This window comes from Salvelinus fontinalis, chromosome 21, assembly GCF_029448725.1.
Source record: "Salvelinus fontinalis isolate EN_2023a chromosome 21, ASM2944872v1, whole genome shotgun sequence".
Classification (NCBI taxonomy): domain Eukaryota; kingdom Metazoa; phylum Chordata; class Actinopteri; order Salmoniformes; family Salmonidae; genus Salvelinus; species Salvelinus fontinalis.
Window position 1 is genome coordinate 47,632,556 of NC_074685.1, and position 25,282 is coordinate 47,657,837.

The 25,282-nt window shown below is 47.9% G+C and overlaps 1 protein-coding gene across 1 annotated transcript in view; it reads right to left on the reverse strand.

The window, feature by feature from the left end:
- The window catches only part of LOC129819043 (A disintegrin and metalloproteinase with thrombospondin motifs 19-like), a 169,110-nt gene extending 146,512 nt beyond the window's left edge, over positions 1-22,598 (reverse strand). The window contains exons 1-2 of the mRNA XM_055875548.1: positions 22,068-22,598; positions 21,280-21,779 (exon numbers count right to left, since the gene is read on the reverse strand). Of these exons, the coding sequence (XP_055731523.1) occupies positions 21,280-21,779; positions 22,068-22,134 (567 nt within the window). The 5' untranslated portion in view covers positions 22,135-22,598. The remainder of the gene's footprint in view (positions 1-21,279; positions 21,780-22,067) is intronic.
- Between the last annotated feature and the right edge of the window lie 2,684 nt (positions 22,599-25,282).

The following is a 25,282-nucleotide window of genomic DNA, read 5'->3' on the forward strand; positions in this document are numbered from 1 at the left end:
CCCCACACCTCCCCACTACCTAGAGCTCCCTACTACCTAGAGCTCCCCGCACCTTCCCACTAACTAAAGTTCCCCACTACCTCCCCACTACCTAGAGCTCCCTACTACCTAGAGATCCTCACTACCTAGAGCTCCCCACTACCTAGAGCTCCCCACTACCTAGAGTTCCCCACTCCCTAGAACTCCCCACTACCTAGAGCTCCCCACTACCTTCCCACTCCCTAGAGTTCCCCACTCCCTAGAACTCCCCACTACCTAGAGCTCCCCACTACCTTCCCACTCCCTAGAGTTCCCCACTCCCTAGAACTCCCCACTACCTAGAGCTCCCCACTACCTTCCCACTCCCTAGAGTTCCCCACTCCCTAGAACTCCCCACTACCTTGAGCTCCCTACTACCTAGAGCTCCTCACTACCTAGCGCTCTCCACTACCTAGAGCTCCCCACTACCTAGAACTCCCCACTACCTAGAACTCCCCACTACCTCCCCACTACCTAGAACTCCCCACTACCTAGAAATCCCCACTACATTCCCACTACCTAGAGCTCCCCACTACCTCCCCACTACCTAAAGCTCCCCAATACCTAGAACTCCCCACTACCTAGAGCTCCCCACTACCTAGAGCTCTCCACTACCTAGAGCTCCCTACTACCTCCACACTACCTAGAGTTCCCCCACTACCTAGAGCTCCCCACTACCTCCCCACTACCTAGAGCTCCCTACTACCTAGAGATCCTCACTACCTAGAGCTCCCCACTACCTAGAGCTCCCCACACCTCCCCACTACCTAGAGCTCCCTACTACCTAGAGCTCCCCGCACCTTCCCACTAACTAAAGTTCCCCACTACCTCCCCACTACCTAGAGCTCCCTACTACCTAGAGATCCTCACTACCTAGAGCTCCCCACTACCTAGAGCTCCCCACACCTCCCCACTACCTAGAGCTCCCCACTACCTAGAGCTCCCCAATATCTAGAGCTCCCCACTCCCTAGAACTCCCTACTACCTCCCCACTACCTCCCCGCTACCTCCCCACTACCTAGAGCTCCCCACTACCTAGAGTTCCCCACTACCTAGAGCTCCCCAATACCTAGAGCTCCCCACTACCTAGAACTCCCCACTACCTAGAACTCCCCACTACCTGGAGCTCCCCACTACCTCCCCACTACCTGGAGCTCCCCACTACCTCCCCACTACCTAGAGTTCCCCACTACCTCCCCGCTACCAAGAGCTCCCCACTACCTAGAGTTCCCCCACTACCTCCCCACTACCTAGAGTTCCCCACTACCTAGAGCTCCTCACTACTTAGAGCTTATCACTACCTAGAGCTCCTCACTAACTAAAGCTCCCCACCACCTAGAGCTCCCCACTTCCTAGAGCTCCCCATTACCTAGAGCTCCCCACTACCTAGAGCTCCCCACTACCTAGAGCTCCCCACACCTCCCCACTACCTAGAGCTCCCTACTACCTAGAGCTCCCCGCACCTCCCCACTAACTAAAGTTCCCCACTACCTCCCCACTACCTAAAGCTCCCCAATACCTAGAGCTCCCCAATACCTAGAGCTCCCTACTACCTCCCCACTACCTCCCCACTACCTAGAGCTCCCCACTACCTAGAGCTCCCCACTACCTAGAGTTCCCCACTTCCTAGAGCTCCCCACTACATAGAGCTCCCCACTACATAGAGCACCCCCCACTACCTAGAGCTCCCCACTTCCTAGAGCTCCCCACTACATAGAGCTCCCCACTACATAGAGCTCCCCACTACCTAGAGCTCCCCACTACTACCCCACTACCTAGAGCTCCCCACTACCTAGAGCCCCCCACTACCTCTCCACCACCTGGAATTCCCCACTAACTCACCACTACCTAGAGCTCCCCACTACATAGAGTTCCCCCACTACCTAGAGCTCCCCACTACCTAGAGCTCCCCACTACCTAGAGTTCCCCCACTACCTAGAACTTCCCAATACCTTCCCACTACCTAGAGCTCCCCAATACCTAGAACTCCCCACTACCTCCCCACTACCTAGAGTTCCCCCACTACCGAGAGCTCCCCACTACCTCCCCACTACCTAGAGCTCCCCACTACCCCCCCACTACCTACAGCTCCCCACTACCTCCCCACTACCTAGAGTTCCCCCACTACCTCCCCACTACCTAGAGCTCCCCACTACCTAGAGCTCCCCACTACCTAGCCCTCCCCACTACCTAGAGTTCCTCCACTACCTCCCCACTACCTAGAGCTCCCCACTACCTCCCCACTACCTAGAACTTCCCACTACCTCCCCACTACCTAGAGCTCTCCACTACCTAGAGTTCCCCCACTACCTCCCCACTACCTAGAGTTCCCCCACTACCTCCCCACTACCTAGAGTTCCCCCACTACCTAGAGCTCCCCACTACCTCCCCACTACCTAGAGTTCCCCCACTACCTAGAGCTCCCCACTACATAGAGTTCCCCCACTACCTCCCCACTACCTAGAACTTCCCACTACCTCCCCACTACCTAGAGCTCCCCACTACCTAGAGCTCCCCACTACCTAGAGTTCCCCCACTACCTAGAGTTCCCCCACTACCTAGAGCTCCCCACTACCTAGAGCTCCCCACTACCTAGAGTTCCCCCACTACATAGAGCTCCCCACTACCTAGAGCTCCCCACTACCTAGAGTTCCCCCACTACCTAGAACTTCCCACTACCACCCCACTACCTAGAGTTCCCCCACTACCTAGAGCTCCCCACTACCTAGAGTTCCCCCACTACCTAGAGCTTCCCACTACCTCCCCACTACCTAGAGCTCCCCACTACCTAGAGCTCCCCACTACCTAGAGTTCCCCCACTACCTAGAACTTCCCACTACCACCCCACTACCTAGAGTTCCCCCACTACCTAGAACTTCCCACTACCACCCCACTACCTAGAGTTTCCCCACTACCTAGAACTTCCCACTACCACCCCACTACCTAGAGCTCCCCACTACCTAGAGCTCCCCACTACCTCCCCACTACCTAGAGCTCCCCACTACCTAGAGTTCCCCCACTACCTAGAGCTCCCCACTACCTCCCCACTACCTAGAGCTCTCCACTACCTAGAGTTCCCCCACTACCTCCCCACTACCTAGAGTTCCCCCACTACCTAGAACTTCCCACTACCACCCCACTACCTAGAGTTCCCCCACTACCTAGAGCTCCCCACTACCTAGAGCTCAACACTACCTAGAGTTCCCCCACTACCTAGAGCTCCCCCACTACCTAGAGTTCCCCCACTACCTAGAGCTCAACACTACCTAGAGTTCCCCCACTACCTAGAGCTCAACACTACCTCCCCACTACCTAGAGCTCCCCACTACCTCCCCACTACCTAGAGCTCCCCACTACCTAGAGCTCCCCACTACCTAGAGTTCCCCCACTACCTAGAGTTCCCCCACTACCTAGAGCTCCCCCACTACCTAGAGCTCCCCACTACCTAGAGTTCCCCCACTACCTAGAGTTCCCCCACTACATAGAGCTCCCCACTACCTAGAGCTCCCCACTACCTAGAGTTCCCCCACTACCTAGAACTTCCCACTACCACCCCACTACCTAGAGTTCCCCCACTACCTAGAACTTCCCACTACCTAGAGTTCCCCCACTACCTAGAGCTCCCCACTACCTAGAGTTCCCACACTACCTAGAGTTCCCCCACTACATAGAGCTCCCCACTACCTAGAGCTCCCCACTACCTAGAGTTCCCCCACTACCTAGAACTTCCCACTACCACCCCACTACCTAGAGTTCCCCCACTACCTAGAGCTCCCCACTACCTAGAGTTCCCCCACTACCTAGAGTTCCCCCACTACCTAGAGTTCCCCCACTACCTCCCCACTACCTAGAGCTTTCCACTACCTCCCCACTACCTAGAGCTCCCCACTACCTAGAGCTCCCCACTACCTAGAGTTCCCCCACTACCTAGAACTTCCCACTACCACCCCACTACCTAGAGTTCCCCCACTACCTAGAACTTCCCACTACCACCCCACTACCTAGAGTTCCCCCACTACCTAGAACTTCCCACTACTTCCCCACTACCTAGAGTTCCCCCACTACCTAGAACTTCCCACTACCACCCCACTACCTAGAGTTCCCCCACTACCTAGAACTTCCCACTACCACCCCACTACCTAGAGTTCCCCCACTACCTAGAGCTTCCCACTACCTCCCCACTACCTAGAGCTCCCCACTACCTAGAGCTCCCCACTACCTAGAGTTCCCCCACTACCTAGAACTTCCCACTACCACCCCACTACCTAGAGTTCCCCCACTACCTAGAGCTCCCCACTACCTCCCCACTACCTAGAGTTCCCCCACTACCTCCCCACTACCTAGAGTTCCCCCACTACCTAGAACTTCCCACTACCACCCCACTACCTAGAGTTCCCCCACTACCTAGAGCTCCCCACTACCTAGAGTCCCCCCACTACCTCCCCACTACCTAGAGCTCCCCCACTACCTAGAGTTCCCCCACTACCTAGAGCTCAACACTACCTAGAGTTCCCCCACTACCTAGAGCTCCCCACTACCTCCCCACTACCTAGAGCTCCCCACTACCTAGAGCTCCCCACTACCTAGAGTTCCTCCACTACCTCCCCACTACCTAGAGTTCCCCCACTACCTCCCCACTACCTAGAGCTCCCCACTACCTAGAGCGCCCCACTACCTAGAGTTCCCCCACTACCTGCCCACTACCTAGAGCTCCCCACTACCTAGAGCGCCCCACTACCTAGAGTTCCCCCACTACCTCCCCACTACCTAGAGCTCCCCACTACCTCCCCACTACCTAGAGCTCCCCACTACCTAGAGCTCCCCACTACCTAGAGCTCCCCACTACCTAGAGTTCCCCCACTACCTCCCCACTACCTAGAGTTCCCCCACTACCTCCCCACTACCTAGAGCTCCCCACTACCTCCCCACTACCTAGAGCTCCCCACTACCTAGAGCTCCCCACTACCTAGAGCTCCCCACTACCTCCCCAACACCTAGAGCTCCCCACTACCTCCCCAACACCTAGAGCTCCCCACTACCTCCCCGACACCTAGAGCTCCCCACTACCTCCCCAACACCTAGAGCTCCCCACTACCTCCCCAACACCTAGAGCTCCCCACTACCTCCCCAACACCTAGAGCTCCCCACTACCTCCCCAACACCTAGAGCTCCCCACTACCTCCCCAACACCTAGAGCTCCCCACTACCTCCCCAACACCTAGAGCTCCCCACTACCTCCCCAACACCTAGAGCTCCCCACTACCTCCCCAACACCTAGAGCTCCCCAGCTCTCATTGCAGGCTCCATAACCTCAAACTGTCCATACGCACCCATTCCCCTTGGGGCTATTCTCCAAACGTGGTGAAAACATGACGAGGAACAAACCCCCGGAGGGATTACCTGATGTTTGGATAGAAGGAGGAGGGTCAGGAGGGTTAGTGTTGCAGGAGGGGAGTGAAGGGAGAGGATAGGCCGATGATGAAGGCACATTTGGTTTGGGTTCATTTAGGTTTGATGATTTGTGCAGACTAAACAAGCCACCGGCGTTGCCTGATTAAAAGAAAGTGGGCTGACGAGGAGAAAATTGCTGCCCAATGTGGGCAGAGATAGACCGAGGGCAAGGCATGACCACTTCAAGCCTTACTGACCCCAGTCTCAGAGATCCCAGACCTAGGGCAACAGCACTAGGTCTGGGAATCATGCCAGTCAGTGGTTTTAAGCTTGTAACTCTAATGTCATGGCGCATGCAAACCACTAACTAGTGAAACACACTCATTGAAAATATCCTCTGCGAGCTCCATCTAGCTAGCTAGCGGGAATGTTTACGGCAGGACATGAAGGGATAGGTCTCTAACGTAGTTCCACCTCTTCTTCTCTATTCCAACTGACGAAGATACTTATACAGGTACTTCAACAGGTACTTGTACAGACGTGTATGCTGGAACATTGGTACATTGTGGGAGGCAACGCGTCTGTGTATTGAGACTACACTGACCCCTCAAAAACAGGTCTGAGGATGGTTTTACTGACCTATGTTGACCACATTTCATTTCAAAAGGACTTTTCACATCATCAAGGCATCAGTGTGGAGTCCAGCAAGAACATAGCAGAACAACAACATGACCAATGGAGTTTGACTTCTGCACTAGCGTTAACTATTTCATTCTTTATCATCCAATTTCTCCTTCTCACTCCAGTTATCCCTCCTCGCAGTTCTGACATTGCTACTGTTGCAGTGTTATGGCTATGTAATTACACCAAATACAAGGGCTTTAGGGTCGAGGTCGATCCGTTTACGGCCTGTCAATCCACCCCGCCAACTCCATCCTTTTGTGCAATTTGAGCCATGACCAACTCTGCTATTGACAATCAAACATTATTAGAACCCAATTGCCCAATAGACATACAGGACACAACATGTCAAATTGTCCTCTTGAAGTTGTAGACACTATGAAACGACATGTATCAGTGCAGAAAGAGAGAGAGAGAGAGAAAGAGAGAGAGAGAGAGAGAGAGAGAGAGAGAGAGAGAGAGAGAGAGAGAGAGAGAGAGAGAGAGAGAGAGAGAGAGAGAGAGAGAGAGATAGAGGGGGAGAGGGGGAGAGAGGGAGAGAGAGAGAGAGAGAGAGAGAGAGAGAGAGAGAGAGAGAAGGTTGATGAAATGTCAACTTATGTATCGTTTGTCACATTCTAAAATTAGCGTCAAAATTCTGTCACCTTTGGTGAGTCTGCTGAGGTCAACAATGTGCTAGATTCCAAATGCTGCCACTACTGTGGTGTGAGCTTTAGAACCAAAGACCATCACTTCAAACAGTACTCGGTTTATCTTAGGTCAGAGGTCTGGCTGTGGTATATTTCTCAGTGATACATTGTTATGTGGACTGATCCAATGGTGTAGAATGGCATATACTGTACACTGGTTCTACAAAAGGACTAGACACAGATACTGGTATATTTAGACGATAGCAAATACAATATTTCAAAACTACACAACTGGTCCGTCGCCATTGTAAAAGTTAATTCACATGAACTGCAATATTTCATAAATTGAGAGCTTGTTGTCGCATGGACAAACAAGGAGAAAGAAAACAATGAAGGGAAAAGCAATACCGTGCTTTTGCCAAACTCATTGCGTGTTTCAATATGTGTGAGGCGACGTTTCGGGTTAACAAGACAGAGCCCGGGACTGTGGTCCAAACTGTTGAGACTGAGTCCAAGCCTCTCTAACCACAGGAGCTCACCCTTAAAACCTCAGGAGGCTGCTAATGATTCTGTGCTGTGGCTCACGGAGAAGTTAATGTTGTCTGCCCTGAGACGGCACAAAGCAGGGTGGGCCTAAAAGGCAGTGGACCTTGGAGAGTTTACCTCCCACACATTCAAAAGATACACCTAAGGCTAAGGCGGTATGCATGGAGTTACACATATATAAACACAAATACACACACACACACACACACACACACACACACACACACACACACACACACACACACACACACACACACACACACACACACACACACACACACACACACACACACACACACACACACACACACACAGAGACACAGAGTTGCTACAGTACCTTCCCACTTTAGACATACTTCAACATTCCTATCAAGCTGTCACAATGGGCAGGGAACCGTCAACATTCCTATCAAGCTGTCACAATGGGCAGGGAACCGTCAACATTCCTATCAAGCTGTCACAATGGGCAGGGAACCGTCAACATTCCTATCAAGCTGTCACAATGGGTAGGACACCGTCAGCATTCCTATGAAGCTGTCACACTGGGTAGGATACCGTCAACATTCCTATCAAGCTGTCACAATGGGTAGGAACCGTCAACATTCCTATCAAGCTGTCACAATGGGCAGGGAACCTTCAACATCCCTATCAAGCTGTCACAATGGGCAGGGAACCTTCAACATTCCTATCAAGCTGTCACAATGGGCAGGGAACCTTCAACATTCCTATCAAGCTGTCACAATGGGCAGGGAACCTTCAACATTCCTATCAAGCTGTCACAATGGGCAGGGAACCATCAACATTCCTATCAAGCTGTCACAATGGGCAGGGAACCGTCAACATTCCTATCAAGCTGTCACAATGGGCAGGGAACCTTCAACATTCCTATCAAGCTGTCACAATGGGCAGGGAACCTTCAACATTCCTATCAAGCTGTCACAATGGGCAGGGAACCGTCAACATTCCTATCAAGCTGTCACAATGGGCAGGGAACCGTCAACATTCCTATCAAGCTGTCACAATGGGCAGGGAACCTTCAACATTCCTATCAAGCTGTCAAATGGGCAGGGAACCTTCAACATTCCTATCAAACTGTCACAATGGATAGGGAACCTTCAACATTCCTATCAAGCTGTCACAATGGGCAGGGAACCTTCAACATTCCTATCAAGCTGTCACAATGGGCAGGGAACCTTCAACATTCCTATCAAACTGTCACAATGGGCAGGGAACCGTCAACATTCCTATCAAACTGTCACAATGTGCAGGGAACCGTCAACATTCCTATCAAGCTGTCACAATGGGCAGGGAACCGTCAACATTCCTATCAAGCTGTCACAATGGATAGGGAACCTCAACATTCCTATCAAACTGTCACAATGGGCAGGGAACCTTCAACATTCCTATCAAGCTGTCACAATGGGCAGGGAACCTTCAACATTCCTATCAAGCTGTCACAATGGATAGGGAACCTTCAACATTCCTATCAAGCTGTCACAATGGGCAGGGAACCTTCAACATTCCTATCAAGCTGTCACAATGGATAGGGAACCTTCAACATTCCTATCAAGCTGTCACAATGGGCAGGGAACCTTCAACATTCCTATCAAGCTGTCACAATGGGCAGGGAACCGTCAACATTCCTATCAAGCTGTCACAATGGGCAGGGAACCGTCAACATTCCTATCAAGCTGTCACAATGGGCAGGGAACCTTCAACATTCCTATCAAGCTGTCAAATGGGCAGGGAACCTTCAACATTCCTATCAAACTGTCACAATGGATAGGGAACCTTCAACATTCCTATCAAGCTGTCACAATGGGCAGGGAACCTTCAACATTCCTATCAAGCTGTCACAATGGGCAGGGAACCTTCAACATTCCTATCAAACTGTCACAATGGGCAGGGAACCGTCAACATTCCTATCAAACTGTCACAATGTGCAGGGAACCGTCAACATTCCTATCAAGCTGTCACAATGGGCAGGGAACCGTCAACATTCCTATCAAGCTGTCACAATGGATAGGGAACCTCAACATTCCTATCAAACTGTCACAATGGGCAGGGAACCTTCAACATTCCTATCAAGCTGTCACAATGGGCAGGGAACCTTCAACATTCCTATCAAGCTGTCACAATGGATAGGGAACCTTCAACATTCCTATCAAGCTGTCACAATGGGCAGGGAACCTTCAACATTCCTATCAAGCTGTCACAATGGATAGGGAACCTTCAACATTCCTATCAAGCTGTCACAATGGGCAGGGAACCTTCAACATTCCTATCAAGCTATCACAATGGGCAGGGAACCTTCAACATTCCTATCAAACTGTCACAATGGGTAGAGAACCGTCAACATCCCTATCAAGCTGTCACAATGGGTAGGGAACCTTCAACATCCCTATTAAACTGTCACAATGGGTAGGGAACCTTCAACATCCCTATCAAGCTGTCACAATGGGTAGGGAACCTTCAACATTCCTATCAAGCTGTCACAATGGGTAGGACACCGTCAGCATTCCTATCAAGCTGTCACAATGGGTAGGACACCGTCAGCATTCCTATGAAGCTGTCACACTGGGTAGGATACCGTCAACATTCCTATCAAGCTGTCACAATGGGTAGGAACCGTCAACATTCCTATCAAGCTGTCACAATGGGCAGGGAGCCTTCAACATCCCTATCAAGCTGTCACAATGGGCAGGGAACCTTCAACATTCCTATCAAGCTGTCACAATGGGCAGGGAACCGTCAACATTCCTATCAAGCTGTCACAATGGGCAGGGAACCGTCAACATTCCTATCAAGCTGTCACAATGGGCAGGGAACCTTCAACATTCCTATCAAGCTGTCACAATGGGCAGGGAACCTTCAACATTCCTATCAAACTGTCACAATGGATAGGGAACCTTCAGCATTCCTATCAAGCTGTCACAATGGGCAGGGAACCTTCAACATTCCTATCAAGCTGTCACAATGGGCAGGGAACCTTCAACATTCCTATCAAACTGTCACAATGGGTAGAGAACCGTCAACATCCCTATCAAGCTGTCACAATGGGTAGGGAACCTTCAACATCCCTATTAAACTGTCACAATGGGTAGGGCACCTTCAACATTCCTATCAAGCTGTCACAATGGGTAGGACACCGTCAGCATTCCTATCAAGCTGTCACAATGGGTAGGACACCGTCAGCATTCCTATGAAGCTGTCACATTGGGTAGGATACCGTCAACATTCCTATCAAGCTGTCACAATGGGCAGGGAACCTTCAACATTCCTATCAAGCTGTCACAATGGATAGGGAACCTTCAACATTCCTATCAAGCTGTCACAATGGGCAGGGAATCTTCAACATTTCTATCAAACTGTCACAATGGATAGGGAACCTTCAACATTCCTATCAAGCTGTCACAATGGGCAGGGAACCTTCAACATTCCTATCAAGCTGTCACAATGGGCAGGGAACCTTCAACATTCCTATCAAACTGTCACAATGGGTAGAGAACCGTCAACATCCCTATCAAGCTGTCACAATGGGTAGGGAACCTTCAACATCCCTATTAAACTGTCACAATGGGTAGGGAACCTTCAACATCCCTATCAAGCTGTCACAATGGGCAGGGAACCTTCAACATTCCTATCAAGCTGTCACAATGGGCAGGGAACCGTCAACATTCCTATCAAGCTGTCACAATGGGCAGGGAACCGTCAACATTCCTATCAAGCTGTCACAATGGGCAGGGAACCGTCAACATTCCTATCAAGCTGTCACAATGGGCAGGGAACCGTCAACATTCCTATCAAGCTGTCACAATGGGTAGGACACCGTCAGCATTCCTATGAAGCTGTCACACTGGGTAGGATACCGTCAACATTCCTATCAAGCTGTCACAATGGGTAGGAACCGTCAACATTCCTATCAAGCTGTCACAATGGGCAGGGAACCTTCAACATCCCTATCAAGCTGTCACAATGGGCAGGGAACCTTCAACATTCCTATCAAGCTGTCACAATGGGCAGGGAACCTTCAACATTCCTATCAAGCTGTCACAATGGGCAGGGAACCTTCAACATTCCTATCAAGCTGTCACAATGGGCAGGGAACCATCAACATTCCTATCAAGCTGTCACAATGGGCAGGGAACCGTCAACATTCCTATCAAGCTGTCACAATGGGCAGGGAACCTTCAACATTCCTATCAAGCTGTCACAATGGGCAGGGAACCTTCAACATTCCTATCAAGCTGTCACAATGGGCAGGGAACCGTCAACATTCCTATCAAGCTGTCACAATGGGCAGGGAACCGTCAACATTCCTATCAAGCTGTCACAATGGGCAGGGAACCTTCAACATTCCTATCAAGCTGTCAAATGGGCAGGGAACCTTCAACATTCCTATCAAACTGTCACAATGGATAGGGACCCTTCAACATTCCTATCAAGCTGTCACAATGGGCAGGGAACCTTCAACATTCCTATCAAGCTGTCACAATGGGCAGGGAACCTTCAACATTCCTATCAAACTGTCACAATGGGCAGGGAACCGTCAACATTCCTATCAAACTGTCACAATGTGCAGGGAACCGTCAACATTCCTATCAAGCTGTCACAATGGGCAGGGAACCGTCAACATTCCTATCAAGCTATCACAATGGATAGGGAACCTCAACATTCCTATCAAGCTGTCACAATGGGCAGGGAACCTTCAACATTCCTATCAAGCTGTCACAATGGGCAGGGAACCTTCAACATTCCTATCAAACTGTCACAATGGGTAGAGAACCGTCAACATCCCTATCAAGCTGTCACAATGGGTAGGGAACCTTCAACATCCCTATTAAACTGTCACAATGGGTAGGGCACCTTCAACATTCCTATCAAGCTGTCACAATGGGTAGGACACCGTCAGCATTCCTATCAAGCTGTCACAATGGGTAGGACACCGTCAGCATTCCTATGAAGCTGTCACATTGGGTAGGATACCGTCAACATTCCTATCAAGCTGTCACAATGGGCAGGGAACCTTCAACATTCCTATCAAGCTGTCACAATGGATAGGGAACCTTCAACATTCCTATCAAGCTGTCACAATGGGCAGGGAATCTTCAACATTTCTATCAAACTGTCACAATGGATAGGGAACCTTCAACATTCCTATCAAGCTGTCACAATGGGCAGGGAACCTTCAACATTCCTATCAAGCTGTCACAATGGGCAGGGAACCTTCAACATTCCTATCAAACTGTCACAATGGGTAGAGAACCGTCAACATCCCTATCAAGCTGTCACAATGGGTAGGGAACCTTCAACATCCCTATTAAACTGTCACAATGGGTAGGGAACCTTCAACATCCCTATCAAGCTGTCACAATGGGCAGGGAACCTTCAACATTCCTATCAAGCTGTCACAATGGGCAGGGAACCGTCAACATTCCTATCAAGCTGTCACAATGGGCAGGGAACCGTCAACATTCCTATCAAGCTGTCACAATGGGCAGGGAACCGTCAACATTCCTATCAAGCTGTCACAATGGGCAGGGAACCGTCAACATTCCTATCAAGCTGTCACAATGGGTAGGACACCGTCAGCATTCCTATGAAGCTGTCACACTGGGTAGGATACCGTCAACATTCCTATCAAGCTGTCACAATGGGTAGGAACCGTCAACATTCCTATCAAGCTGTCACAATGGGCAGGGAACCTTCAACATCCCTATCAAGCTGTCACAATGGGCAGGGAACCTTCAACATTCCTATCAAGCTGTCACAATGGGCAGGGAACCTTCAACATTCCTATCAAGCTGTCACAATGGGCAGGGAACCTTCAACATTCCTATCAAGCTGTCACAATGGGCAGGGAACCATCAACATTCCTATCAAGCTGTCACAATGGGCAGGGAACCGTCAACATTCCTATCAAGCTGTCACAATGGGCAGGGAACCTTCAACATTCCTATCAAGCTGTCACAATGGGCAGGGAACCTTCAACATTCCTATCAAGCTGTCACAATGGGCAGGGAACCGTCAACATTCCTATCAAGCTGTCACAATGGGCAGGGAACCGTCAACATTCCTATCAAGCTGTCACAATGGGCAGGGAACCTTCAACATTCCTATCAAGCTGTCAAATGGGCAGGGAACCTTCAACATTCCTATCAAACTGTCACAATGGATAGGGACCCTTCAACATTCCTATCAAGCTGTCACAATGGGCAGGGAACCTTCAACATTCCTATCAAGCTGTCACAATGGGCAGGGAACCTTCAACATTCCTATCAAACTGTCACAATGGGCAGGGAACCGTCAACATTCCTATCAAACTGTCACAATGTGCAGGGAACCGTCAACATTCCTATCAAGCTGTCACAATGGGCAGGGAACCGTCAACATTCCTATCAAGCTGTCACAATGGATAGGGAACCTCAACATTCCTATCAAACTGTCACAATGGGCAGGGAACCTTCAACATTCCTATCAAGCTGTCACAATGGGCAGGGAACCTTCAACATTCCTATCAAGCTGTCACAATGGATAGGGAACCTTCAACATTCCTATCAAGCTGTCACAATGGGCAGGGAACCTTCAACATTCCTATCAAGCTGTCACAACGGATAGGGAACCTTCAACATTCCTATCAAGCTGTCACAATGGGCAGGGAACCTTCAACATTCCTATCAAGCTGTCACAATGGGCAGGGAACCGTCAACATTCCTATCAAGCTGTCACAATGGGCAGGGAACCGTCAACATTCCTATCAAGCTGTCACAATGGGCAGGGAACCGTCAACATTCCTATCAAGCTGTCTCAATGGGCAGGGAACCGTCAACATTCCTATCAAGCTGTCACAATGGGTAGGACACCGTCAGCATTCCTATGAAGCTGTCACACTGGGTAGGATACCGTCAACATTCCTATCAAGCTGTCACAATGGGTAGGAACCGTCAACATTCCTATCAAGCTGTCACAATGGGCAGGGAACCTTCAACATCCCTATCAAGCTGTCACAATGGGCAGGGAACCTTCAACATTCCTATCAAGCTGTCACAATGGGCAGGGAACCTTCAACATTCCTATCAAGCTGTCACAATGGGCAGGGAACCTTCAACATTCCTATCAAGCTGTCACAATGGGCAGGGAACCATCAACATTCCTATCAAGCTGTCACAATGGGCAGGGAACCGTCAACATTCCTATCAAGCTGTCACAATGGGCAGGGAACCTTCAACATTCCTATCAAGCTGTCACAATGGGCAGGGAACCTTCAACATTCCTATCAAGCTGTCACAATGGGCAGGGAACCGTCAACATTCCTATCAAGCTGTCACAATGGGCAGGGAACCGTCAACATTCCTATCAAGCTGTCACAATGGGCAGGGAACCTTCAACATTCCTATCAAGCTGTCAAATGGGCAGGGAACCTTCAACATTCCTATCAAACTGTCACAATGGATAGGGAACCTTCAACATTCCTATCAAGCTGTCACAATGGGCAGGGAACCTTCAACATTCCTATCAAGCTGTCACAATGGGCAGGGAACCTTCAACATTCCTATCAAACTGTCACAATGGGCAGGGAACCGTCAACATTCCTATCAAACTGTCACAATGTGCAGGGAACCGTCAACATTCCTATCAAGCTGTCACAATGGGCAGGGAACCGTCAACATTCCTATCAAGCTGTCACAATGGATAGGGAACCTCAACATTCCTATCAAACTGTCACAATGGGCAGGGAACCTTCAACATTCCTATCAAGCTGTCACAATGGGCAGGGAACCTTCAACATTCCTATCAAGCTGTCACAATGGATAGGGAACCTTCAACATTCCTATCAAGCTGTCACAATGGGCAGGGAACCTTCAACATTCCTATCAAGCTGTCACAATGGATAGGGAACCTTCAACATTCCTATCAAGCTGTCACAATGGGCAGGGAACCTTCAACATTCCTATCAAGCTATCACAATGGGCAGGGAACCTTCAACATTCCTATCAAACTGTCACAATGGGTAGAGAACCGTCAACATCCCTATCAAGCTGTCACAATGGGTAGGGAACCTTCAACATCCCTATTAAACTGTCACAATGGGTAGGGAACCTTCAACATCCCTATCAAGCTGTCACAATGGGTAGGGAACCTTCAACATTCCTATCAAGCTGTCACAATGGGTAGGACACCGTCAGCATTCCTATCAAGCTGTCACAATGGGTAGGACACCGTCAGCATTCCTATGAAGCTGTCACACTGGGTAGGATACCGTCAACATTCCTATCAAGCTGTCACAATGGGTAGGAACCGTCAACATTCCTATCAAGCTGTCACAATGGGCAGGGAACCTTCAACATCCCTATCAAGCTGTCACAATGGGCAGGGAACCTTCAACATTCCTATCAAGCTGTCACAATGGGCAGGGAACCGTCAACATTCCTATCAAGCTGTCACAATGGGCAGGGAACCGTCAACATTCCTATCAAGCTGTCACAATGGGCAGGGAACCTTCAACATTCCTATCAAGCTGTCACAATGGGCAGGGAACCTTCAACATTCCTATCAAACTGTCACAATGGATAGGGAACCTTCAGCATTCCTATCAAGCTGTCACAATGGGCAGGGAACCTTCAACATTCCTATCAAGCTGTCACAATGGGCAGGGAACCTTCAACATTCCTATCAAACTGTCACAATGGGTAGAGAACCGTCAACATCCCTATCAAGCTGTCACAATGGGTAGGGAACCTTCAACATCCCTATTAAACTGTCACAATGGGTAGGGCACCTTCAACATTCCTATCAAGCTGTCACAATGGGTAGGACACCGTCAGCATTCCTATCAAGCTGTCACAATGGGTAGGACACCGTCAGCATTCCTATGAAGCTGTCACATTGGGTAGGATACCGTCAACATTCCTATCAAGCTGTCACAATGGGCAGGGAACCTTCAACATTCCTATCAAGCTGTCACAATGGATAGGGAACCTTCAACATTCCTATCAAGCTGTCACAATGGGCAGGGAATCTTCAACATTTCTAACAAACTGTCACAATGGATAGGGAACCTTCAACATTCCTATCAAGCTGTCACAATGGGCAGGGAACCTTCAACATTCCTATCAAGCTGTCACAATGGGCAGGGAACCTTCAACATTCCTATCAAACTGTCACAATGGGTAGAGAACCGTCAACATCCCTATCAAGCTGTCACAATGGGTAGGGAACCTTCAACATCCCTATTAAACTGTCACAATGGGTAGGGAACCTTCAACATCCCTATCAAGCTGTCACAATGGGCAGGGAACCTTCAACATTCCTATCAAGCTGTCACAATGGGTAGGACACCGTCAGCATTCCTATCAAGCTGTCACAATGGGTAGGACACCGTCAGCATTCCTATAAAGCTGTCACACTGGGTAGGATACCGTCAACATTCCTATCAAGCTGTCACAATGGGTAGGAACCGTAAACATTCCCATCAAGCTGTCACAATGGGCAGGGAACCTTCAACATCCCTATTAAACTGTCACAATGGGTAGGGCACCTTCAACATTCCTATCAAGCTGTCACAATGGGTAGGACACCGTCAGCATTCCTATCAAGCTGTCACAATGGGTAGGACACCGTCAGCATTCCTATGAAGCTGTCACATTGGGTAGGATACCGTCAACATTCCTATCAAGCTGTCACAATGGGCAGGGAACCTTCAACATTCCTATCAAGCTGTCACAATGGATAGGGAACCTTCAACATTCCTATCAAGCTGTCACAATGGGCAGGGAATCTTCAACATTCCTATCAAACTGTCACAATGGATAGGGAACCTTCAACATTCCTATCAAGCTGTCACAATGGGCAGGGAACCTTCAACATTCCTATCAAGCTGTCACAATGGGCAGGGAACCTTCAACATTCCTATCAAACTGTTACAATGGATAGGGAACCTTCAACATTCCTATCAAGCTGTCACAATGGGCAGGGAACCGTCAACATTCCTATCAAGCTGTCACAATGGATAGGGAACCTTCAACATTCCTATCAAGCTGTCACAATGGGCAGGGAAGCTTCAACATTCCTATCAAACTGTCACAATGGATAGGGACCTTCAACATTCCTATCAAGCTGTCACAATGGGCAGGGAACCTTCAACATTCCTATCAAGCTGTCACAATGGGCAGGGAACCTTCAACATTCCTTTCAAACTGTCACAATGGGTAGAGAACCGTCAACATCCCTATCAAGCTGTCACAATGGGTAGGGAACCTTCAACATCCCTATTAAACTGTCAAAATGGGTAGGAAACCTTCAACATCCCTATCAAGCTGTCACAATGGGTAGGGAACCTTCAACATGCCTATCAAGCTGTCACAATGGGTAGGACACCGTCAGCATTCCTATCAAGCTGTCACAATGGGTAGGACACCGTCAGCATTCCTATAAAGCTGTCACACTGGGTAGGATACCGTCAACATTCCTATCAAGCTGTCACAATGGGCAGGGAACCTTCAACATCCCTATCAAGCTGTCACAATGGGCAGGGAACCTTCAACATTCCTATCAAGCTGTCACAATGGGTAGGACACCGTCAGCATTCCTATCAAGCTGTCACAATGGGTAGGACCCGTCAATATTCCTATCAAGCTGTCACAATGGGCAGGGAACCTTCAACATTCCAATCAAACTGTCACAATGGATAGGGAACCTTCAACATTCCTATCAAGCTGTCACAATGGGCAGGGAACCGTCAACATTCCTATCAAGCTGTCACAATGGATAGGGAACCTTCAACATTCCTATCAAGCTGTCACAATGGGCAGGGAAGCTTCAACATTCCTATCAAACTGTCACAATGGATAGCGACCTTCAACATTCCTATCAAGCTGTCACAATGGGCAGGGAACCTTCAACATTCCTATGAAGCTGTCACAATGGGCAGGGAACCTTCAACATTCCTTTCAAACTGTCACAATGGGTAGAGAACCGTCAACATCCCTATCAAGCTGTCACAATGGGTAGGGAACCTTCAACATCCCTATTAAACTGTCAAAATGGGTAGGGCACCTTCAACATTCCTATCAAGCTGTCACAATGGGTAGGACACCGTCAGCATTCCTATCAAGCTGTCACAATGGGTAGGACACCGTCAGCATTCCTATGAAGCTGTCACATTGGGTAGGATACCGTCAACATTCCTATCAAGCTGTCACAATGGGCAGGGAACCTTCAACATTCCTATCAAGCTGTCACAATGGATAGGGAACCTTCAACATTCCTATCAAGCTGTCACAATGGGCAGGGAATCTTCAACATTTCTATCAAACTGTCACAATGGATAGGGAACCTTCAACATTCCTATCAAGCTGTCACAATGGGCAGGGAACCTTCAACATTCCTATCAAGCTGTCACAATGGGCAGGGAACCTTCAACATTCCTATCAAACTGTCACAATGGATAGGGAACCTTCAACATTCCTATCAAGCTGTCACAATGGGCAGGGAACCTTCAACATTCCTATCAAGCTGTCACAATGGGCAGGGAACCTTCAACATTCCTATCAAACTGTTACAATGGATAGGGAACCTTCAACATTCCTATCAAGCTGTCACAATGGGCAGGGAACCGTCAACATTCCTATCAAGCTGTCACAATGGATAGGGAACCTTCAACATTCCTATCAAGCTGTCACAATGGGCAGGGAAGCTTCAACATTCCTATCAAACTGTCACAATGGATAGGGACCTTCAACATTCCTATCAAGCTGTCACAATGGGCAGGGAACCTTCAACATTCCTATCAAGCTGTCACAATGGGCAGGGAACCTTCAACATTCCTTTCAAACTGTCACAATGGGTAGAGAACCGTCAACATCCCTATCAAGCTGTCACAATGGGTAGGGAACCTTCAACATCCCTATTAAACTGTCAAAATGGGTAGGAAACCTTCAACATCCCTATCAAGCTGTCACAATGGGTAGGGAACCTTCAACATGCCTATCAAGCTGTCACAATGGGTAGGACACCGTCAGCATTCCTATCAAGCTGTCACAATGGGTAGGACACCGTCAGCATTCCTATAAAGCTGTCACACTGGGTAGGATACCGTCAACATTCCTATCAAGCTGTCACAATGGGCAGGGAACCTTCAACATCCCTATCAAGCTGTCACAATGGGCAGGGAACCTTCAACATTCCTATCAAGCTGTCACAATGGGTAGGACACCGTCAGCATTCCTATCAAGCTGTCACAATGGGTAGGACCCGTCAATATTCCTATCAAGCTGTCACAATGGGCAGGGAACCTTCAACATTCCAATCAAACTGTCACAATGGATAGGGAACCTTCAACATTCCTATCAAGCTGTCACAATGGGCAGGGAACCGTCAACATTCCTATCAAGCTGTCACAATGGATAGGGAACCTTCAACATTCCTATCAAGCTGTCACAATGGGCAGGGAAGCTTCAACATTCCTATCAAACTGTCACAATGGATAGCGACCTTCAACATTCCTATCAAGCTGTCACAATGGGCAGGGAACCTTCAACATTCCTATGAAGCTGTCACAATGGGCAGGGAACCTTCAACATTCCTTTCAAACTGTCACAATGGGTAGAGAACCGTCAACATCCCTATCAAGCTGTCACAATGGGTAGGGAACCTTCAACATCCCTATTAAACTGTCAAAATGGGTAGGAAACCTTCAACATCCCTATCAAGCTGTCACAATGGGTAGGGAACCTTCAACATTCCTATCAAGCTGTCACAATGGGTAGGACACCGTCAGCATTCCTATCAAGCTGTCACAATGGGTAGGACACCGTCAGCATTCCTATAAAGCTGTCACACTGGGTAGGATACCGTCAACATTCCTATCAAGCTGTCACAATGGGCAGGGAACCTTCAACATCCCTATCAAGCTGTCACAATGGGCAGGGAACCTTCAACATTCCTATCAAGCTGTCACAATGGGTAGGACACCGTCAGCATTCCTATCAAGCTGTCACAATGGGTAGGACACCGTCAGCATTCCTATGAAGCTGTCACACTGGGCAGGACACCGTCAACATTCCTATCAAGCTGTCACAATGGGTAGCATACCGTCAACATTCCTATCAAGCTGTCACAATGGGCAGGGAACCTTCAACATCCCTATCAAGCTGTCACAATGGGCAGGGAACCGTCAACATTCCTATCAAGCTGTCACAATGGGTAGGAACCGTCAACATTCCTATCAAGCTGTCACAATGGGTAGGGTACCGTCAACATTCCTATCAAGCTGTCACAATGGGTAGGACACCGTCAACATTCCTATCAAGCTGTCACAATGGGTAGGAACCGTCAACATTCCTATCAAGCTGTCACAATGGGTAGGACACCGTCAACATTCCTATCAAGCTGTCACAATGGGTAGGGACCGTCAACATTCCTATCAAGCTGTCACAATGGGTAGGACACCGTCAACATTCCTATCAAGCTGTCACAATGGGTAGGAACCGTCAACATTCCTATCAAGCTGTCACAATGGGTAGGGACCGTCAACATTCCTATCAAGCTGTCACAATGGGTAGGGACCGTCAACATTCCTATCAAGCTGTCACAATGGGTACGGAACATTCAACATTCCTATCAAGCTGCCACAATGGGTACGGAACATTCAACATCCCTATCAAGTCACAATGGGTAGATTGTTTGTTTGAGTTCAATGGTCCTTGTCCTACACATATCTCCAACTCTGAATGTATGAATCGTCCCAGAATGACTTGAACGGATGTCTAGACAGTAGCCTACTAAAACAATGTATTTGGATTGCAAAAATGAAATGTACACTATTGTTGTTGTTTAACAGTATCCAAACTCAGAAGTATGATGTTGGAAATGTCAGGTGTTACAGACTATTCTATTCTCATGCATGAGCATAGCTTATGTTTTTTAAAGACACACAACAAATAACACTTAGGCCTATCAATAAACATAACTAATATGCCAATCATGCTATTGACTTGAATATATATATATTTACCAGTCCTGCGCAGGTGCTGAATGAGGCAATGGATCCTGCGTAATTGAGAACAGTTCCGCTGTAATAGCATCCTCTCTCTTCTGTGTTGGCAGCGGACGAAACTGGCATACCGCTCCGAGATGCCTTTTGTGCTTTCTGTCTCCTCTCTACCATGAATTTCTGGGACAGAAACCGAGTGTCTCTCTTCAGGATGAGGTGCAGGTCCCTGCCAAAAGCAGGAATTCGGAGTCTCAGCCCTGTGGAAGCAGCCGTTTGCGGTCCTTGAGGTTCCCAATGGTATAGCTCTGGAGATTCGTACTCTTCCCAGTTTGAAATGGAACGAACCTCCCGAGAGCTGCTCCCGGCGCTGGCGTCAGTCTCTCGGCTAGTTGGTTTATCGGGAGCCCCGGCGCTGGCGTCAGTCTCTCGGCTATTTGGTTTATCAGAAGGCGGTGGACCTGTGTCTGGAAAAACCTCCGGGAAAATAATTTCGGACTCGGATTCCTGGAAGGGGTGTGGATCTGGAGAGTAAAAATAGAAAACGAGAGAAAGAAGACAGCAAATACCCTAGGATTAGTCGTTATAGTCTTTTTCAGAAAGGTCAACTGGAGCAAAGAAAATGTAGCCCATGGATGAGCCTGTCTGCTCCAATAAAATGACTGGGTGATGTCTCACCTGCGCATCACTATATTAGCTAACTCAGCGAATTATAACAGTGAGAAACATCGAGAATTGTTACCAATGCCTTGTGAGTACCTGATGAACTAAATCAACGTTTAAACTGCATATTGAAGGTGTTTCACATATACCTGCAATGGCAAATGCTCCAAGAAAACATAACTGATGGAGGAGACTGAAGATGCGCTTTAGATGCATATTCAGTTATTGTTCAATTAACCTTTACAGCTATAGTGTCGTTAAAAAGTTGCTCTCCACGCACATTAGTCAAATGCTGTGTTGTCTATGCGCTGCCTGATACTTTTTCCCATCTCCCGGTAAATGCGCCTATCTCCTCTCTCACATGAACGTGTTTCCAAATGAATGACTCCGTATCCTGCACTGTAAAAATCAAAAAGTCAGCATAGGAGAGAGAGAGAGATTTGTATAGAAGTGTATTTTGATGTATGGACAGCGCGCACTGAGCGGTAGAGAGCACACTCGAGCAGTCAATACTTCAAGCTCTAAATAGCCTACTCAACTGCACTAAGACCAGAGAAGAATATAGCCACACGTGTTGAGTTGCTACCTCAATTTATTGGGGAGGAGGTGTGCAAAACAAAATACAACATGCAGGCTTCTTTCTACAGATTTAATTGGAGCATAATAAACTACTGTCTGTCTACTAAAGCTATATATTGGAGTTATTTTTACTCAAATGGAATGAAACAATCTCATGTCAAAATGTTGTCACTTCGTTTTCAATTGTTTGAGTTTTCATTTAGCTTCTCACTGAACAAATGCTCCTTCTTTTCATTTAATTTCCTGGACACCTACAATAAAGGATAATTGCCAAGGTCTACTGTGTTTGATTTTTACCATAGTCAAAACATATTTTCCAATTAATGATTTCCTACGTTTTTTTCCTCATAGAATGGGTGTATTAAAAAGAGCTGTATAATTGTGTAAAAACAGCAGCCTACTGGGTTGCAGTGATTCTTTTTGTGTTCATTCATCATCATCATCGGTTGATCCCATGCTCCTAACCCTTCACAACGTGTACGTTTGTGTATAGGAGAACCCATTCTCAGCAATGACTCTGGGGTTTCATAGAGTTTGGGTTTTTCTCCATTATTCTCTAAATGATAGGCTTATCAAAAGTGTCAGCAAGACCTCTGATATCCTTTCTATGTGATCCTACAGTATCCCAGACTTCTATTCATGATCGATTAGGTCCATGGTAGGGCACTCACTGACACCCTGGACCAGAGCTAGCACGCACCAACACCCTGAACCAGAGCTAGAACACACTAACACCCTGGACCAGAGCTAGCACACACCAACACCCTGGACCAGAGCTAGCACACACCAACACCCTGGACCAGAGCAAGCACGCACCAACACCCTGGACCAGAGCTAGCACACACTAACACCCTGGACCAGAGCTAGCACTCACTAACACCCTGGACCAGAGCTAGCATGCACTAACACCCTGGACCAGAGCTAGCACGCACTAACACCCTGGACCAGAGCTAGCACGCACTAACACCCTGGACTAGAGCTAGCACGCACTAACACCCTGGACCAGAGCTAGCACTCACTAACACCCTGGACCAGAGCTAGCACGCACTAACACCATGGACCAGAGCTAGCACGCACTAACACCATGGACCAGAGCTAAAACGCACTAACACCCTGGACCAGAGCTAGAACACACTAACACCCTGGACCAGAGCTAGCACGCACTAACACCCTGGACCAGAGCTAGCACACACTAACACCCATTTTTACACCATTCATTTTTCCAATAGGGGATTCTAGAAACACTTAAAATAAGGGCTGTGTTTTGTGTAGGCTTACCCTGGCATGACATTTTGATAACCGTGTATATATATCTAGGACAAGGTGATGTTCATCAATATATTAGCCTGTATTTACCCTCCAATAATGAAATGCTGGATGATCTGGACCAGACTGCCAAATCGAGGCAAAGGTAAGAATCTCTGGATTAACTATCTAATGTTACCTAAATGTAGTAATGAATACATTCGCAAAATGTCTTGTGTTGTGCAAGTTTTAAATTGACACAAAACCTGTTAGCAAAGTTGTCATTTAGACATGATGTGCAGGAGCTTGCAGGGATTTGTAGTCTTGCATGTTGTCGACTTTGATGCCAATTAGCATTTTTGAATCTGAGTGTAAAATAGAGCGAAATACATTGATAAGTCACCTTGTCCAAGAGAGATTTATATGGTTATCAAAACATCACGCCAGAGTAAGCCTACACGAATCACAGCCCTTATAGGGAAAATGAATGGTGGAAAAACGATTGCAACCATTTCCCTGTTTGACCGCTAGGTTTTATGGGTACTATGACACCTCCACTGTGGGGCTCTATCGGGCTTTGTACTACCACAGTGAGATGACCTGATGCAAAATGATCTAATCCATCTTTCAACGAAGGAGGGTTTGAGTAATACTTGATAAGTCTGATTTCTCCTGTGCCAAAGCATACTGATATGATTTCATACGGAATTTGCCTTCTGGCATATCAAATCTCAAGGGGTAATGCAAAGTTGATTACGATATTTTCAATATAGTCCTCCTACCACGTGGCATATTACGCAATCATTTGACACATTTCAACACAAATGAGAAGAAGAGAAAGAAGAGCACAAGTAATCAAATTGGCAGCGACATGGGTATGTAATCAATTAGAGCATACTGAGTTCAAGCTTTGCCAGTCTTGCTTGTCTTGCTGGCATGTTTGGTATTGATGGGCCAGGTTTAGTGATGTCACTCACTCAGTCAGTCAATGGTTCTCGTCTGAGCAGTGACTTATGCACTTTAAAAAGGGCAATCTGCAGTTTCTTCGTTCATTTTTGGCCTTATAAATTAATGGTATGACCCATGAGCTTAGTTAAACTGTCGTACCCCATCAGAACCACAAATATAAGCTCGTTTTATTCCAATGTTTGTAAACAAAGGACATGTAAACAAACACTATATAGCCTCAAAACATGGTTAAAATTATAATTTCCATATCATAGATGGTGAGGCCCTGCATACATAGCTCTGTCTATGAATTTGAGAGTGGTTTCTCCAGCCTCATCCCTCAGCTTTTTACAGAAACAGGGGAGAATAAATGTATTTTTTCTTGTTTAAACTGCTGATTGCTGCTTAAAAGTGATAATTCTAAAATAATACTCATCACAGTTTTTTCTATGTACTGAAAGTGCTCCATCTTAAAAAATTGACTTTTGACATGCACACTTCTTTATGATTGTATCAACAGTAAACTAATAAACTAAATGCTAAACTATGGTTCTTCTAGGGAACTATCCCTTGTTGTCTAAATACAATGTCA